The sequence below is a fragment of the Lontra canadensis genome, unplaced genomic scaffold (genome assembly GCF_010015895.1).
Source record: "Lontra canadensis isolate GAN:19392208 unplaced genomic scaffold, GSC_riverotter_1.0 scaffold1, whole genome shotgun sequence".
Taxonomy (NCBI): domain Eukaryota; kingdom Metazoa; phylum Chordata; class Mammalia; order Carnivora; family Mustelidae; genus Lontra; species Lontra canadensis.
In genome coordinates this window covers 23,702,302-23,722,284 of record NW_022630995.1, presented here as the reverse complement: position 1 = coordinate 23,722,284, position 19,983 = coordinate 23,702,302, and the positions used below count along the sequence as shown (strand labels likewise).

Below are 19,983 nucleotides of genomic sequence, written 5' to 3'. Positions count from 1 at the left end.
CCCACCTTAAAAAGCAAAAACTTCTTTTAAGCCTACTTCTTCTTCCTACTACTGCACGACTCCTCCCCTTTGTAGGAAAACCTTCCCTCCTCGCTAAATCCCCTTGTCCCAGAAAACTCTCTTAAGCCCACCCTAATTAGGCTCTCACTCCTATTGTTATTCCACCCAATCTGCTCTTATTGATCAACGAATACATGTTGTTAAACTCAGTGCTCACTTCTCAGTGCTCATCTAATTTAATCTACTGTAGGTGACTCTGACAAAGCTAACTGTTCACTCCTCATGGACACACTTTTTCCGGCTTCCAGGACAACTCAGTTTCCTGGTTTTATTCACACTTCACTGGATATTTCCCTTGAGTCTCCTTCACGTCTTAATGATGGAGTGCCCTAGTACTTAGCCCTTCATCATCCTCTCTCTCTCTCTCCACTCATTCCCTGGTGACCACATTTAGATTCATGACCTTCAAATCCATCCACACATTAAAGTTTCTCAAAAACATGTGTCAAATGGACCTCTTCCCTCATCTCCAAGAGGACTGTGGAGATAAGAGTAAACAGAGCTGAACTGACATAGGCAGAGTATATTCTGGAAGTAGGGCTAGTTGAATTTACTAAGGACTGGACACTGGCATAAGAGAAAACAAAGCAAGGAGGAATGACCTCTATATTACTTTAATTTCTATAACTGTCCTCCCTCATTTCAAGGAACCCTAGATTTAAGCGCTTTTCTCGGAAAATGTATTTCACTAAAATATACTGGATCTTCTTCCACTAAGCATACAAAGCCTCTTTGAAAAAATTCTTTCACGTGGGATCTGTGACCGCCGAGCACTTCTCTGGGTTATTCACTGATGTATTCTGAGCATCTGGAGCCATGTCCAGTACTTCCTGGCGCATGGGAAGAGTTCTTAATAAGGGTTGTTGAAAAACTGACAATCTCCCACACTGACCCTGGCAATGCTGCCTATTGAACTCACTTTTTGTACAGATGCTTGATTCTTTTCATTCCACTTATTTTCTGCACATCGAAAGTAACTGTTGTGGGCAGCTTCTGACCAGCTCACAATGATCCCCACTTCCTGGAAGTCACCACCCTGTATAATCCCTCCCCTAGAGACTGAACCTAGTGATTTGCTTCTAATGAAAAGAACAGATAGAAGTGATAGGCTATTTCTGTGAATAGGTTACAAAAGACTCTGACTTCCATCTTGCTGCTGGTGTCTCTCCCTGGATCTTCTTACCTACTTACTCAGATGGAAACAGCTACCTGGAAAGGAACTGAAGGTTGTCTCTGGCCATTAGCCAGCAATAAATCAAGGCCCTCAGTCCAACTGCTGCTAAGGAACCCCATCCTTCCAACAAGCACCGAGGAAGCTTAGAAACAGATTCTGCTCCAGGGGAACCTTGAGTTGACTGTGGCCCCCACTGACACCTTGATTACAGCCTTGTGAGAGACCCTGGCCCTCGAAGCAGAGGGCCCATCTAAACTGCCTAGATCTCTGACCCAGAGAAACTATGAGATAATAAATGTGTATTATTTTATATCATTAAGTTTTGTTACACAACAATAAGTAACTAATATACTAAACTTCCACCTGGTATTAATGAAAAGAGAAACCACAGTTTAAATTCCGACTACAACTCCAAGCCATGTGTCTTTAGGGGAGACTCCCCCCACTTAAAGCCTCAGTTTCAACATTTTCAAAATGGGGATATTACCTATGAGATAAGATGTCTGAGGAATAAATGACTCTTCATGCTTCATATGAAGAACTAGCCAGAGCCTTGCACATTGCAGGAGATTAGTAAATGGTAGTTTAAATCCGAGATAATATGTCTCTCACTAAATAGGAGGCCCTTCAAATCTTTTTTAGAAGCAGAAAAGATTTTTAAATATTAAATTTAAAATAAAAATAAATAGTAAAATATAATTTATAACCCTGTCACAAGTGAGGCAATGAAATATTTGAAAAATACTTTTCTTACATTGAGTCTTGCCTTTCATTGGAAAGAAATAATTTTTTTAAAAACTCTAAAATACATACTTTGTCAGCAGCTGTCTCAGGTAGAGACTCTTCAATGCCAAGTTCTCGTCGTCTTTCAGCCCTAACTTCTGCATAACTACAAATGGAAAAAAAAAATAGAATTTTTGTGCTTAACCATTCATTTAAAATACTGCAGAGATGTGTTCCGTGTTTGTTATGTGTCTTACTTGTTCATCACAGATTCCACAGTATTTGCTAAGCACTACCCAAACCTAGAACCCATCTATAGTGTTCTATCTTAACCTAGGTATCTCAGAAGTTTTATACGCTTCTGTAAATGATCTGTGACTACATAGTACTTAAAAGGAATTAAATAAAGGAAAAGTATGCTTATCTATTCCAGTGCTCCTTTTACACGATGGACTTTGGTACATAAAAGACAGTTACAGCTTCTGCTCTAAACTATGACATTCATGCCAAGAATTATATATGTATATCACCTCCATTCTATCTCCATATAATGCCTTTAATGATGCACTGAAAACATGTATCAAAAATTAAGAGAAAGACCACTGTAGTTCTTAACAAGTTATGCCTAAAAATTACATTGCCAAACTATCAGTGTTTCTGTAATTCAGAAATGCTATAAAAGGATTATTACCTTACTACGGTGTGAGTACAAACAATAAACTCTGGCCTTGAATTCCACTGATGATAAGTGATGTAATAATGAGTCTGAAGCCAAATCCACTGTTGTCCCTTGGTAAGGAACCTATAATAACATGATTTGCCTTTCCCATACTGCATTACTAAGAAGAAAAGAGAAAAAATTTATTGATTCATATCATTAGCTATGAATCTGGTTTTTAGTCAAAGCTATCATTTATATTTAAATCTATATACACAATTCTTCTGGCTTTTCAATAACATATATATCAGTTGTAAGAAAATGTTATTCTACAGAGATTATTCTACAGGCCTTAAGCTTAAGGTCCGAAGCAATTATTGGATCTTCCATGGTGCCCAACTTAGAGTCAGTGCTGATCTCAGAAACTTGTCACACACGATACATTTCCAAATACTTAAGAATGAAGCAGTCACATATTGGCTTCCTCCTACTAACATGGGTTAAGGATAACAGCAATAAATAATCCCATTTGAGGTTTTTACCCCCACAGGTACCCTGGCAGGGACAGCATCTTTGGAGCATTTAATTCAAAACTTTAATGAAAATCCGAATAAGTTAATTGTTTAAAGTAACTGGTAACTATAGTATTACTCAAAACGTTCTTTGTAGATTATAAGTTCTGAAGTCTTGTAATATATTAAGCAAAAAAAAAAAAAAGTTCTATAGTTAATTTGGAAGCATTGTTAAATAGTTGAGTTTTTCTTTTTAAAACTTTGAGTATGCTAATTTATGTCATGATTCTGGGGGTGAGGAGGTGGTGGTAGGGATTGATTATGAAGTGTTTCCCAGTTTTCCTTGACCATAAAATCTGTTTTTAATGGACTAGCATTCTGTGAAACAAACCTTAGGAAATGCTGGTCAGGAATCAATCTCTCTCTCCCTCTCTCTCTCTCCATGAGGAAAATGAGGTCCACAAACTCAACTGCTTGTCCAAAACTACCCAGCTAGTCAAGAGAAGTGTCCGATCTCGTCAATACATCATAGAGCTTAGTGCCCCTATCACTGGGAGTGAATAATGTTCTTTTTGTGCTGAAATAACTTCACTCTGAAATCTTCCATTTAGTTGATACTGTTATGCAACATGGTTTATTTTTCATATAGAGGCTTACTAGACCAGCCTAAGACATCATGAAAATATCTAAAATATCTAATTAAGATTTAGAGGACACTTCAAGAGGGTAGATTTGGGGAGGAGAATCAGAGAAGCAAATAAAACACACTTCTGAAACAAAAAAAGAACAGCATGTGGTAAAGGGTCTAGGTTCTAATCCTGTCTCTGCCACTTATGAGTTGTGGGATTGTCAGTAAATTACTTGGCCTTGCTGTACCTCAGTTTACTTATGGAGATAACAAGAATATCTACTTTCTATAACTCTGGTAATGAATAACAGAGATAACATACATAAATCATTTAGAATTGTGTCAGCCAGGCACAACGAGATGCTACTGTTCCTGCTGCTAATAACCAAACACAGCAGGTAACATTAAGCATTCATTGTGGCTCTCTAAGAGTTTCTTTAAATGTGTACTCGCCTCCTGGGCAGACTTACATGCCTGGGTATTAAAACTAATGAAGTAAGGTTACAATATTTTGACATATACAATTTTCAAAGGAATCTATTTCTCTTATTCCAGATGTAGAACTTATACACTTCAAAAACAAGGTTCACTAGATGCCATATTATAAACCTGTACTTACTATTATAGATTAAAATATGTAAAACAGAAACAAGTTTAAGTTTGATCTACAATTCCTACTGGATGGCTATAAAGTAAAATTTTCCCAAAAAGGAAATCTTCCAGTATTTAAAAAAAAAAATACAAGAATGGTTACAAGTCTGCATTTTACCACCCTCTATTAATACACTATTTAGTTGACCAGAAGCAGTTATTATCACCAGAAATATTAAAATCTACTTACAATGCTCATGACACTTTGCCAAATTTTCTAGGTCATCCACATGATAGTAATCATAGCCTGATGTTCCCAGAACTTCAAATGGCAAATATCCTATTATAGGTGGTGCCCTAAATTATAAAACAATCAATATTATAACTTTTCCATAATAAGAAATACTTCAACTAGAAATCAGTTTTGGGGAGGCACGTGACTCAGTCGGTTAAGCATCTGCCTTTGGCTCATGTCATGATCCTGGGGTCTGGGGACCAAGCCTGTGTTGGGCTCCTTAGTGGGGAGCCTGCTTTTCCTTCTCCCTCTGACCCTCTCCCACTGCTTGCATTCTTGCTTGATCTCTCTCTCTCTCTCAGATGAATAAATTTTAAAAATCTTTAAAAAATAAAAAATAAAATAAATCTTAAAAAAAGAAATCAGCTTTGGGGGAAATCTTAAGTTCTGAAAAATGGATAATGGATTGAACATCTCATTAGAAAAATTTTGTCCCTGAAACCCATTAATTTCAAGACTTACATGACTTTTAGCTTTTAATGGAATTTAAAATGAAGTTACCTGTGATCTAGAAATAGGAACTTCCATTCTAAACTATGCCTGGATGTAAACTCTTCATTAGGTTCCTCAACAGTGCACATTTCCTAAAAGCAAATTAATTAAAATTTAGAAATACTGTTCTGTGCCCTTAGAGAATCCTAAATATTGTCAGCCATGATACTCATTATTAGATCATTTTTCCCTAAATTATTTTTTAATCACATTTTAATTTTCTAGTATTAAAGAATGTGACAATAAACATGCAGAATTCTGGGGAAGTATTTCCCACTCAACATATTTCTCTATTCACTCACATGCCTGTAAACCCTAATTCTAAATTCAGATCTCTCTCCTGAATTACAGTTCTATATTTCTGTCTGGATGTCCCCACGCATCACAAACTCCGTATGTCCTAAAATGAACTAACTGCCTTACTCCTTACATCCACATAGTTTTGTATCTCGTTACTGGAGGCATACCTGTGTTGTGCCATCAGTCTAGAAATCTGATAGTCACAAGACACTCTCATTTTGCCCTTTTAAAAACCACCTAAATGGCTGTTACCAAATCCTTTCAATTTCACCTTCTAAATTTAAAAACAAAACAAAAAACAAAAACAAAACAAAAACAACTATGTAATCCCATCCGTCTGCAGGGTCTTATTAGACTCTAGACTTGCCATCTCTGGCTCATGTTATTGCCATAGCTTCTCCCCAGACAAGTCTCCCTGTTCTTTAACTCGTCTTTTTTTACTCTGGCCACATTTACCTTCTGATACTCAAGTAAGATTATGACTTCCCTGCTTAAAAACCTTGATGATTTCTCATTCGGTTAGGATAAAGTTTAAACTCTTTAGCATGGAGAAACAACAAAGAAACATATTTTATTTCTGGACTCTGCTTGCTGTTCTAACCTCATCTCCCACCATCCCTACGCCCTCCACTCGCAATAATCCTAGACCCTAGTCATACTCAGCAATGTAGTCCAACCTCCTGTGTCCTTGAATGACCTCCTACAGCACAATAAAGTGAATTAAGAGTTTGGGCTTTGAGAAAATGGGAATTGTAATTAATCTACCACTTAACAGCTGCAACTTTGAGCAAGTAACGTAACTTCCCAAAGTCTCAGTTTCCTTACATATAAAATGAGGTTCATACTAGCATCTATCTTATAAAGTTCTCACAATAATTAAATGAGGCCGTACGTGTGAAGTAAGCAGCAATCAACAAATGTCAGCCGCTGCTATCATTTCCTACGAACAGAAAAAGCAGAACGAGACCGGACTAAGGTTCTCGAACTGCTACTTCTAGAATGCGGTCTCCCTCTAAATTTAAAATCTTAGCCTGGCTTATTTCAAGCCACTTTCTAGTGGCTGAACTATTTTCCCACTTGTCTACTGCTAATCATCTACTTCTTGAGCCCCAGAGAATAAAATAAATTATTTAACTGAATTTTAAAATTAAAAAGGTAAAACTATATGCAGTAAAAGGTCACTTGCATATTTCAAAAGAAAATTTCAAAAGCAATCTTTAAAAATCACCTAGATTTTTGGTCTTTCCCCTGGAGTATAGACTGTGAACTATATAAAAAAGTAACCTAACACTTTGCACAAAAGCAAGACAGTGGTGATATATAACCACTGGTTAGCTGCAAAGGATATGTATTTTAAAATTAATTATAATTTAATGAGTGCCTTGATAACTCATTTGCTTCAAAATAAATTAAGATGAAATCAGAGAGGGAGAGAAACCATAAGAGACTTTCGACTCTGGGAAACAAACTGAGGGTTGCTAGAGGGGACGGGGGCTGGGGGATGGTGTAACTGGGGGATAGGCATTAAGGAGGGCACTTGGAAGTAGTGAGCACTGGGTGTTGTATGCAACTAATGAATCACTAAATTCTACTTCTGAAACTTATAAAACAGAATATGTTACTTAACTGATTTTAAATTAAAGAAATTATCACAACCACGTATATTTAATGGCTCATGATCATTACTGCTTTAATGTTTGTAAGAAATATCAGTTATTCTGGAAACAAAAAAAATTACATAAAGCTAGTTCTCATAATATGAAGTGAAATCCTCTTTGGAAAATAGAAACATACCTTGATGAACTGAGGTGTAGCTAATCTCACAGTAGCTACAAAACAAACTCTATCATCATAAGAAGGCCTGTGTGTGCGTTGTATAGTCCCTTCAAAACCATTGTGTGCTGAAGTGGATACTAAAAAAATAAGGAAACACTTATCAGTTACTCCAGTAAAATCTAGTTATTACTGATGTTCAAACATCTGTGTCTTTAAGAGTTTAAAGAACCAACTTAAAATTCACTATATTTTTAACTCACCACTATTTAAAGATTTGAAATTTCCTATAAATTTCACATATTCATAGGTAGACGGCTCCTTCGGGTCTATTGTTCCTCGAAGCATATGGCAACAGAATTCTAACTGATTTTTTGCTGAAATGAGAAAAAATGTGATATATTTGTGATTTGTCATAGTGAATGATCTATAAGATGATAAAAGTTGTGTAAGTTTATAATCATTATTTTCTCCAACAGAAGTTCTCAATGGCATTTTGTTTAGTTCGTAAAAGTAAAATATCTTTAGGAGATGATCTCATCTTATTCTTAATAGAGGAGACATATCTTCTGTTATAAGCAACTGTATATTTCCCTACTTTTATCTGTTTTTCCTTCTCATTCTTCGCTCTCATGTGAAAGAAAGGTTTCGCTTCCCATTACAAAGCTAATGCTTTTCTCCACCTCGAACAGTCTTTCCTACCTTTTCTAGGACTAGGGCTACTCCACTGTCATTCATTCCTTTAGCATCCATACATTCTCTTTGGGTCCTTACTTTCCAATTTTAAATTTGTTCAGGTCTTTCCACCTTAAACAAAGGGTTTTTCATGCTACTCTTTTTAGTATCATAGATCTTCCTTTTTATTATGTGCTCTATTTCCATAGATTCATCTCTCTGAACTTTCATGAAATGTGGTGTTAGTCCTTACACCTCTGAAGAAATTTCTTTTTAAGATCACCAACATTTGTATTGAGTTAACAATAAAATCAGTGATCTTTCCTCGTTGTTTCTACCTCTTTAAGACTCATTACATTTTCATCTCCATAACACGAAACTTAACCTTCCTACCTTACTATTTCCATAAACTCTCCATCAACTCTCCATCAATCCATTTTTTAACTATGAGCATTCACAAGAGTTCTTTTTCATCTTTTACTATCCCCTTATAAATTTATTGGCATTGGTAAATTTATTTGCTCCTAAACCTCTAATTCTAACATTTTATGTTTAAGACCAAATATCATATCATTATTTGCTTTAGGCATTTCTACTTGATTGTCCCACCAAGCAACTTAAACTCAAAATATCTGGAAGTGAATTTATCCCTCTTTCTTCCAAGCCAGCTGTTCTCCTTTGTCTTATGTGTCTTATCTCCCCAGTTAGAAACCCTACCAGTCTGGTCTCTTCTTTATCGTATGCCCCAAATCTAATCTGTCACCAGGACCTGCTGTTTAGTTCACCAAACTCTCACTACTCATTTTTTCCAACTTAGCATCCAGTACCACCAATTTAGTAGAGAAATTACCCTGCATTCAGGTAGCTGCAAAATGTATTCTTTAAGCTTCTACACTCCTGCCACTAGAATTCAATCCTGCCTACTACTCTTAGACTAGTATTACCTTCATCATTATTTCAGCACTCAAGGACTAGTAACACCTCTTTTCACTCACAGCATCAAACTCATACTCTTCTGTTATTACCACAAAAGGCTTTATTATCAAACTCAACAGATCTAACTACTTTCTTCCTAAAACCTTCCTCACTGATGATCCCTGGCTACTTGGTCACCTGTGCCTAAGGCCAAGTCCTCCTGAGTTCATCTACTCAACACTCATATATAGGTTTTTCTTTCCACCCTTACTTCTATTGCTATTCTTACCTCCAGTCTGGTCCTTCCAAAATTTTCCACCTGAGGTATACTTTTTTCCAGACCACCTTTTTTGTTTTCCCCCAAATCCCTTTCACTAGCTCCTCATTATGTAAAAAATAAAACTCAAACTCCTTAGGATGAACTAGTGAGCCCGATTTCCTTCTCTGGACACAAATCATACCACCTGTACCACCCCACCTTCACTATGGCCCAAACGACCAGCTTGCAGGATCCTGAATTTTCTAAGCCATTTCCTCTGTTATATATCATATTATTCACTTGGCATCAACACTTTTGGGGGAGAAATAAATTTGTTTTGTATACTAATTGTTTAACTAGGGCGTCAGGAAGTCATTTAATTAAAGCTTTTCTCTATCAAAAAGTACTGTTGCCAACCTCACCTCTGGTCTTGGAAGCAGAAGTCTAAGAGCTGTCTTTCTGCCAGAAGCTTGCCTGCATTCAGTTCTCCAATCAATTCTGCCCTTACGAAGGTCGCTAAAGTGGACCATCTCTCCTCTGTCCACCTACTGCTATGGCCCAGAGTTCCAACTTTCTTCTCTTTGCTCTATATGTTTACCTTAAGCAGTGCCATTCAATCCATGACGTCAAGCCCTATTTACAGACACATAACTGCCTCTGTGTCCAGTCCAGATCTCTTTCCTGGAATGGTCTATTGGTCAGTGTCATAAGAACTAGGCTTTAAATGGATTTTCCTTATCCCTAGTTCTTCTTGACTCCTTCTAATCCGTTCTTAACAAAGATATACATTCACACATAGTTACACATAAACATGTGTGTGTGTGTGTGTGTGTGTGTGTGTCTATTCTTAGTAAGTATGCTACAGAATTTCAGGGTTCAAAATAAAAATAACTTTTAAAACGATTAAGCAGTATTACCAGAAAACTCAAATATTTTAAATCATGAAAAAAAATGATTAAACACTAAACAGTGTTATAATAATTTCAGGTTAAACAAGGGGTAATTTAGTGAAGAAAATGAAACATTCTGGTCAAATTGATTTGTCAAATGAATCTAAGAGAAATGTCTAATTATACCACAGTATTTTGTACTTCTTGAAGGCAAGGACTATTTTTCACTATTCTAGGCACTCTTATGAGATAGCCCAAGTTCCAGGCATATTAAATATATACAATAAATGATAACTTAATTTAGTTTAATTAATAAAGCAATTTCCTTTACATAATAATATTCTGAAATACAAAAGTTACTTTTTTCTACAGTTCCAGTGTTCAATTGGTCAGTGATGGTGAAAATGAGACTATTTTCTTTCATTACATACAAAAATATTTTTTCTTAATTTATTGCCAGGTTCCACTTCTGTGTGAAATATATTTTTATGGCAAAACTATTACAACAAAAAAGAATGGGTTTCAATATACCCTGAAAGAGAGTGCAGACTTTTAATATGGTCATAATTCCATTATGTATATACTAATATTTAAAAAGGATCTAATAGGGTATATTGCATTATGCTATGTGTTGATATGGTTTGACATGTCTGTGTTTGTTACAAAAACTGAACTGTGTTTGTTATAAAACTAAAGGAAAGTGCAACCAAATACATTTAACTTTTTGCTTGATAGTAACTACTTACATTTTAAATATTCAGGGGTTAACGAATCACTTTCCAGCAGATGAGTAGAGAGTATTTTATAAACCTCTGAATGTTCCCCCTCTGGGATAAAATTAAATATACTTTGATCCACAAGATCAGACTAAAAAAGAAATTTTTAAAAAATACAATAATTTTAGTGATTCAAGATACATTTATTTTAAAAGTATATCATCATTCTTAAAACATCACATTGAGCATATGGCTAACTTTCAATCATCTATAAAAACTGACAAATTCCAAGTTATAAAGCACAGCTCAAAAAACAAGAGAAGGTGGAAGAAGGTTAACATGACTTCCATGCCTCTGCTATGAGTGTCATCAGATCAATGATCAATATATGACTGTGAAAGTCTGATAAATTATTTGCAAAGGTGAGTTTGACCTAATTTGAACAGTTACTATATAACAGGACTAAGAAGGTTTAATACTAATATCTTTGGCTAGGAGATACAGCCTTACCACATATCCAAACCTCTGGTAAATTAGGGTGGTGTACGATATAACAAAGGACCAAAGCATTATCCACTGGCTAAGTGAAGAGAAGATTTGACTGCAGTGTTATTTCAATTATCTAGTGTGTCCTTTCTTTTTTATTTCATTTTTTCCTGCCATCTATCCTGTATCCCACTGACAAAAAGCCTTGCTTTTAGATAAAAAAAGAGGCAAGTAGTATGTTAAGCTTTACAATCCTTGCTAAAAATATGGCTTTTAACCATGGTTTAGTAACCAAAAATAATTTGACAAACATCAGGTTGTCTATGATGTGCCATGGCTGTGGAATAAAAAACGGTTAAGATAGTTCCTACCCTTGAGGACTACTGACGAGGGGCACCTGGGTGGCTCGCTTGGTTAAGTATCTACCTTTGGCTCAGGTCATGATCTCAGGGTCCTGGGATCAAGCCTGCCTCAGACTCCATGTTCAGCAGGGAGTCTGCTTCTCCCTCCCGCTCTGCCTTCTTCCGTGCTCATGCATATGTGCACTCTCTCTCAGATAAATAAAAATAATAACATAATAATAATTAAAAAAGAATCACTGACAAAACTTCAGTGACTTCACATTTCCTATTAAATCTAGCCCATTTGACTTGGTTTCTCTACATTTTCAAACTGCCCCCATGGAATTCTGGGCCAGTGAAGTGGTATGCCAAGAACTGTGGAGGAAGGGGTGGAGGGTAAGGGAAGTGAGAAGGTGTTGTGGAGGCCGGGCTAAAGGTCTATGCCCCTGCATTCAACCAAAGCACTTCCACTGTTTCTATTTTAAACACTAAACACTTTGTTTGAAAAAAAAAAAGGGGGGGGGCAAAACAAAGGAAAAAACCCTCAAAGAACAACAAAAAACAACCATGGGGGCTAGTGAGAGGTAAGAAAGGGATGTTTTACTACTCTCCACACATTTTCTTTTCTCTAGCCCTCATTGTCCAACCCATGAAGTAGAGTATCCTTCCCTCCTCTTTCCAGATTTGTACACTCTACCTTTCAAAGTTTAATTCAAATTATTTCCTTCAAAAAAGCATTCTCTTCCTGCTCTTTGCAACGACGTGGATGGAACTAGAGGGTATTATGCTAAGTGAAATCAGTCAGAGAAAGACAAGTAACATATGATTCCACTCATGTGGAATTTAAAAAACAAAAACAGATAAACATAGGGGAAGGGAAGGAAAAATAAAATAAGATGAAAATTGAGAGGGAAGCAAACCATAAGAGATGCTGAACTCTAGGAAACAAACTGAGGGCTGCTGGAGGGGAGGGGATAATTGGGTGATGGACATTAAGGAGGGTACTCCTTAATGGATACTTGATATAATGAGAGCACTGGGTGTTATACACAACTGTGAATCATTAAATTTTACCTCTGAAATGAATTTTTTTAAAAAAGCATTCTCTAAACACCATAAACCACAGTAAAAATAATAAAATCCTTTAGTATTTATTACTCATATCATTCCTTTTTCACAAAAAAACACTGGTTATATTTTAATGTCTATGTCCTGCTACTCCATGAGTGAACAAAAGGGCCCTATCTCTTACACCTTTATCTCCTGTCCTTCAAATCAAGGCAACACTGGCACAGTGCTTTGCATATAAGTGTTACCAGTACAGTAAAATATTTTGGACTAAGGAGTTATTTGATAAAACTTAAGGGATAACCATACCAAAAATATATCTGTATTTTAATGAGATTTTTCTAAAAGTCTGAAAAATCTCCAGAAGTAATGAACTAAAAATTGAAGCACGAATAAGAACAAAAGCTAGAAAACTACTTTTTATTGACAAAATAAAGTATCAATAATCTATGCATTGATACCAGTATAAAAATTGTCTTAACAGAAAAATAAGACACCAATGTGAAAAACTAAAACTTTCATTTTGGAAATGATTATTGTTTTCTTTTCTTTTTTTTTTTTTAATAAACATATATTTTTTCCCCCAGGGGTACAGGTCTGTGAATCTCCAGGTTTACACACTTCACAGCACTCACCATAGCCCATACCCTCCCCAATGTCCATAACCCCACCCCCCCTCTCCCAACCCCCCTCCCCCCAGCAACCCTCAGTTTGTTTTGTGAGATTAAGAGTCACTTATGGTTTATCTCCCTCCCAATCCCATCTTGCTTCATTTACTCTTGATTATTGTTTTCTATTATTTATTCTTATCTACAATTTCTTCTATTTCAGTAAATTATGATGTGAGCCATGTTACCCTTGCTTTTCCACCCATAAACTTATAGGAGGTTTCATATTTATAGAGAAAATATGAATGACTAGTATAGAGTGGTATGGTCACAGGTAATGCTTCCCCACCATTCTGCTTCCCCTGACACTTGATAATCTGAAATGTCAGAGTGAGCAAGCAACTAATGAATTAATTAATGTGTCAAACTTTCCTTCAACCACTACATTTAAAATCTCTAAATGAAGGTAATCATACTTGATGTTGGCAAACCACCCACTCAGTTCCCAAACACAATTCAAAGGAAAGAAAATAAAATGGTAGCTATCTGGCTCCTTCTATCCCTCTCAATCATTTTCATGAAGAAATATAAAATCTGCTATTTATAATGTGACCTAAATCAACAGCCTTTCTGTTTTCTTTCTTTACTTTTCTTAAGCTGGAAATTTGTGCCTCTTAATCCCCTTCTCCTATTTCATCCATCCTCCCCCATCTCCTCTGGTAACCACTAGTTTCTTCTCTGTGTTTAATAATCTATTGGGATCTTTTTATTCATTTCTTTTCTTTTTCAGATTCCACACATAAGTGAAACTATTTAGGATATGACTTTCTCTGACTTATTTAACTTAACATAATACCCTCTAGGTCCATCCATGATGTTGCAGATGGCAAGATTTCATTCTTTTTTATGGCTGAGTAGTATTCCATTATATATATACACCACACCTTCTTCATCCATTCATCTATGGATGAACACTTGGGTTGCTTCCACACCTTAGCTATCTTAAATAATGCTGCAATAAACAAAGGGGTACATGTATCTTTCTGAATTAGTATTCCTGTTTTCTTTGGGTCAATACCCAGGAATGGAATTACTGGATCATTCAGGTCTTTCTGTTCTTCTCTACAGTAGGTCAATGTGACCATTAAGTGGAAACTATTCACTCCCACCAATTTCCTTTCCTTTCAGGTAGACAACCAACAGTCAGATAACTGCTTTTAGTTTGGAAATATAAACACAAGTTGCTTAAAAAGTATTAAAAGCTCCTCTAAAAAAGTATCAAATATATGTTGGATATAATAACTATGTTCCTTTTGTACAGGCACCAGGAACAAAAATTCTGGCCCTATCAAATAAGCTTTCAAAATCATTATATAACTATTCAAAAAAAATTCTAAATTATATTGTGGCATACTATATTTATACCAAAGTCTGTACTGACTTTCTTAAAACACACTTTCGTTTATACTTCCCAACTAACAAGTTAAGAAGAACAGAAAAGGAAAGGAAAAGTATCTTCAGAGCAGCACTTTCACTCTTGGACTCTGTTACACTGTAACATGGTTAATCATTCTCCCACCCCCAACCCCCCCCTCCCCGCCCCACATTACAGGTGATTACAAGTTTAATATACTCTCCCTCTCAGGAGCACATTTAAGCAAGTGTGAGGAAATCAAGTCTTAAGTTGTCAAGTGTTAACCAATTTTAAGTTCCCAGTCAAGAGGCCTGACTTTTTGTGTTGCCCTTTTTACTAAATGTTTGCATAATTAAGTCCAATTTCTTTGGGAACATGTCTGCTGATAACATAAAGGCAGGCTGGGCTGAGGAGGTCTAAAATCCCTTCTGATGCTGAGGTTCTATGACCCTATGATTTTGTCACAGAATGTCAAACCAAGAAGGGGGAAAAAATCAACAAAATGCCTTCTCCTAATTGTTAGCCACAAATAGTTAAAATGTACCTAAGTTAATTTCCTAAGTATGAAGTGACAAGAATATTCTTTTTGGAGGACCTAAACTATCAATTTTATAATTTTATAGTCAGAATTAGAATTTAAAAATTTTAAGTTCCACTGAACACTAAGATGGCAAATTCTAGTTTCTCAAGAGAACTGAATTATAAACACTAAAGCCAAATTTGGGGATTTGCTAATGTTTCTTTCCTTACAGGCAACAGCCAAAATTCTATTTTAGACAAAAAAGGTATGCATATTAAAATGAAAAAATTATTTTAAACTACTTGTTATACTCAATTTTTTAAAAGATTTTATTTATTTATTTGACACAGAGAGATCTCAAGTAGACAGAGAGGCAGGCAGAAAGAGCGGGGGAAGCAGGCTCCCTGCTGAGCAGAGAGCCCAATGCAGGCCTCGATTGCAGGATCCTGAGATCATGACCTGTGCCGAAGGCAGAGGCTTAACCCACTAGCCACCCAGGTGCCCTGTTACAGTTAATTTTTAATGACAACTCAAAATAGGAAAGCACATATTGTTTTCTCCTATTATGCATAATCCTAAACAAGTATTATTTCATTTTCTCAAAAGACACTTGTGCTTATGTTTTCAAATCATTAAATAACATATAATTCAGCAATGTCAGTGATGTGAGGGAAAGTACAGTAAGCAGAGAAAAGCAAAAAACTGTTTTAAAAAAGGCTACTCTTTACTCAGAATGAAATGAAACGGGTCTACTGGATCAGCAGCAATCTTCTCTGCCAAAAAAATATACCTGCCAGTCTATAAGCTTTGGCTTACACAATCAACTAAAAAGATCCAGAAGATGTGAGTAAGAGAGGAAACTGGGCATGCGGCATATGGGAACTCTCTGTACTATCTTCTTCATTTTTCTGTAAATATAAAACCAGTTCTAAAATTAAAAGTTAAAAAAAAAAATAGGAGGGAATGTGAGGGCAAAGAGGGTTTGCATTGGAAGAAAAACATTAATGATCAAACACCTAAATCCTAACTGGACGTGCTGTAGAATCTGATCTTTAAGTGTGATGTCTATTCTTTTGGTAACATATAAAGTAGCAGAATAATCAAAGGAAGGGTGATAGTGCTTTTTGCTATCTCTTGAAAAAGACCTTTACAGAAGAGTTACTCTGTATTCTAATAGATCTTCAAAAGATGGGCAATTTAAGAGTAATTTATAAATAACTTCAGAATATTTATACTACAAGTCCTATCTTAGATAAGAACAATTACATTTTTTAAACAATTACATTTTAAATAAAAACTTTAAATTCATAAAAACTGTCAACTGCAGCACAGCACCTAGCATAACAGTGACACAGAGTAGTCAACAAATACACGTTTAATAAAACAGCAAGCAATAAGATACAATTCAGGTATTCATCATCCTGATCAAAATTATACAATATAATTTTCTAATTCTGTTGGGTCATATTGAAAATAAATTGAATATGGTCATTATAAAATTCTCATTTCTAGCACAGAGCACAAAAATTCTGTACCTATTATTTTTAGTGTGTTATTCTAAGTTATTCTTTTGAAAAAATTACTTGAGTTCCTCTGAAAGGAACAAATAACTCCCCCCAAATTTACTTACTCTTAAGTTATTTCCAGTGACTTAGCAACACTGTCACCAGGCTGATTAAAAAGGAAACACTGAGAACAGCATGAGAGTAAGAAGGGCAGAGGTTAGATACAGTGGCAGTTAAGTATTAGTTACTGCCAAATAGAGAGACATGGTTAGAGCTCACCTCCTGACTCTAACAACTGTTCAACATTGCTCTGGAGATCCTCTTCCTCATGCTTTAGAACATTTAAAATAGGTCTTAAATAAGAAAAAGATCACAGGATACTTACTGGTAAATGTTCAAGTAATGAAGTTATACTCTCAGACACATATATTATGCTTCCATCTGTCATGATTGCTAAAAAAAAACCATCAAGAGCCTGAAATTAAACATAATGGTCAGTTAAGCTAAAAGAAAAAAAGTATAGGACAGAAAAAAAAAAAATCTAATTAAATGACAAAGACTTAGTGTGTAATTTCCAGAGTGCTGCCAAATGCTAACTTTTCCCTTTACAACACCGTAGTACATATCTTTGTGCATTCTTAAATGTTTCTGGGGGGAAAAATCACAATATGGTCATACATGGGAGAGTTGCCTTCTAAAACAGATACCTAATGTTCTATCATTATTTTATGTACATTATAAGAGAACTGCCTTATTTGAAGATGCTGGTATCTGACATGACATCAATGATATGTCTGACACAAAAGAACACATTCCCACCTTTTGGGTATATTAATAAAAAGATGTTGAACTGAAACTTAAGGAGATACATGAGGTTAAAGTGAAAGAGAAATTAAGCTGAAAAAGTAGGCTGGGTCAGGTCATGAAAGGCCTTGAATACCAGGTCAAGACATAAGGACTTCGTTCAGAAGTAGTCTAGAAGCAGTATTACATGGATTTAGAAGAAACATAAGTTAGGAAAATTTCAGTGGCTTCTGGAAGTCAGGGAAGTTAATGAAAATATGAATGAAATCAGTAGCAGTAAGAACAGAGAATTAGGCAAACTTTGAAAAATGGGAAGTTAGAGTTCAGAGAGAAGCTAGTACAGGGGATAAGATAATTAACAATAAAGCAACGCTGTACTTTATATTTTATAAAGTATTTTCACTCGAGAGCCCTAGGCACAGAAGTGACAGCTGAAGAAATGAGATCTGCAAAAGACAGAAGCATGCCGAAGACAAATCCTTGGAATAATTATCTACACATAGGGATGAGGAGGAAGACAAGGGCCAGAGAAAATGACAGAGAATAAAGACATTGTCAAGGAAGGCAGTGGAAGAGCAAATGACCAGGTGAGTGAGGAGGAAGAGGGATTGTTCACTATAAAAAGAGATCAAATAGGATAAGGACTAAGAAAATGACAAGTGGATTTTGATGACTTTTAAGAGTTATGTCAGTAGCAAGGTGCATCAGACTACACTGAGTTTAGAGACAGTGGATATTGTCCATTACAAAGTACTCCTTTATGAACTTCAGAGGGAAGGAAGGAAAAGGGTAAGTTCTAAGGGGACCAAGTATCAAGGGAAGTAACTGAACTATATATGCAGGTTGAAGGAAAAGAAGATCCAGTGGAAAAGATGCTGAAGATACACAGCAGAAAAGATATACCATAAGAAGAGTTCCTCTCTGCCTATCAGAACGGCTATCATGCTAAATTTAAAATTATTTTTAATTATAGGGCTCTCTCAAAGGATAGCAATTGCTGGTAAGAACCATATGTATCTTCTTGAACACCGTGTCTGCAGTACCTCGCAGATATGTGGCATGTAGTAGATAAAAAAATATCTGTAGTATATAATGTATGGACCTGGGAGTTAGAGTCATCTCCTACTTCGAAATAACTGTTGAAGAATTGCTGAATATATAGAAAAAGGCACCCTCCACCTCACCTCACCTTCTACTGGGGGACAGCTCTGGATGTCAGAAAGAACTTACTTTGAGTAGACGCCTATCTTCTAGAATGGCTCAGAAAAACCCATTCTCGGCTGAGCATGTGTGAGAGAGAGAGACAGAAAGAGAACCTTGTAATTTAAGAAAATTCAAGGGTACCTGGGTAGCTCAGTCTGTTAAGTGCCTGACTCTAAATTTCAGTTCGGGTCATGATCTCAGGGTTGTGAGATCGAGCCCTGTGTTGGGCTCTGCACTCTCTCTCTCTCTCTCCCTCTTCTCCTTCTCTCTTTCCCTCCCTACCTCTTACCGCACCCCCCCCCAACACACATATGTGTGTGTGTGCTGGCTCTCTCTCGCAAGCGAATAAAGAAATCTTTAAAAAAGAAGAAAAGAAAATTCATGAAATTATTTTTATCCAAACTCCTTAGTACAATAATGCTTGTATTATTATTTCATAATGAATGGGTTAAGAAGAACATACTTCACGTGAAGCTAGATCCTGTTATCTCTGAAAGTAAAATAATATTTATTATGATGACCTGTATTTGCTCTTGGGATATTTGCTAGAAGCTGAGTGGAGCTCTCTTCTGTGAGGGGAATGAACTGAAATCAGAACTCTTAATAACGTAAGCGCATCGCCAGAACCAGAGCCTAGCCGTTCATCTTCGAACAGGCAAAGACTAAGCAGAGAAAAGTCTCCACCAACATACCACAAAAGTCTTAACACAAGAAAGGACCCAGGGCCCAGGACTTCTTTTGAGAGGAGGGATATAATTTCCGAGCACAGTGGATATGTACACCAAAAACTTAAGGGGTCTTGAGGAGAGCCGTAAGGAGGAAGACTGGAGAAATATGGATGAGAAAGTAAGACAGGGAAGGACATCCTACTCCCAAGACTGAAGCCTGTGAGGCTTATCCCTTTTCCCATACTGTCTGATATAATGGGAAGAGATCATTAGTTAAAACTGTTTGTCTTCAATGATGGTGGCAGAGTAGCAGGATCCTAGCTATACCTTATCCCCAAATACAACTTGATAACTATCAAATCACCCTAAATATCCCAGAAATCCATCTGAAGACTGGCAGAGCAAACAACTAAAGGTAGAGAAGAGAGCACATTAAAGAAGGTAGTAAAATGCAGAGAGGCAGTGAAAAAGACGGGCTGCTACAGTGGGGAGGGAGCCCCAGTAACAGAGACTCACAAAAGACAGACTAGCACACAGTGGAGTACAAAAGAAAAACAAATCCCCATAGCACCTGGGCTTGGAACATAAGAGGGGCCAAATTTCATGAGTTCTGGCAATCAGCAGGGCTTAACGCTAGAGTTCTAAAGATCTGCAGGTTTGGCTCAGAGAATCCGGGGTCACTGGGGAAGAAGGCAGGGCAAACAT

The 19,983-nt window shown here is 36.3% G+C and overlaps 1 protein-coding gene across 6 annotated transcripts in view; it reads right to left on the bottom strand.

Moving 5' to 3' along the window:
• The window catches only part of CLOCK (clock circadian regulator), a 129,615-nt gene that overhangs the window by 22,386 nt on the left and 87,246 nt on the right, over positions 1-19,983 (bottom strand). For 5 of the 6 annotated variants that reach the window (XM_032851331.1, XM_032851313.1, XM_032851349.1 and 2 more), the window contains 8 exons: positions 16,989-17,078; positions 10,692-10,812; positions 7,470-7,583; positions 7,228-7,346; positions 5,143-5,225; positions 4,597-4,703; positions 2,649-2,796; positions 2,048-2,123 (listed from right to left, as the gene is read on the bottom strand). In XM_032851331.1, coding sequence (XP_032707222.1) covers positions 2,048-2,123; positions 2,649-2,796; positions 4,597-4,703; positions 5,143-5,225; positions 7,228-7,346; positions 7,470-7,583; positions 10,692-10,812; positions 16,989-17,078 — 858 coding nt within the window. The remainder of the gene's footprint in view (positions 1-2,047; positions 2,124-2,648; positions 2,797-4,596; positions 4,704-5,142; positions 5,226-7,227; positions 7,347-7,469; positions 7,584-10,691; positions 10,813-16,988; positions 17,079-19,983) is intronic. The other variant, XM_032851358.1, reaches the window with a different exon arrangement.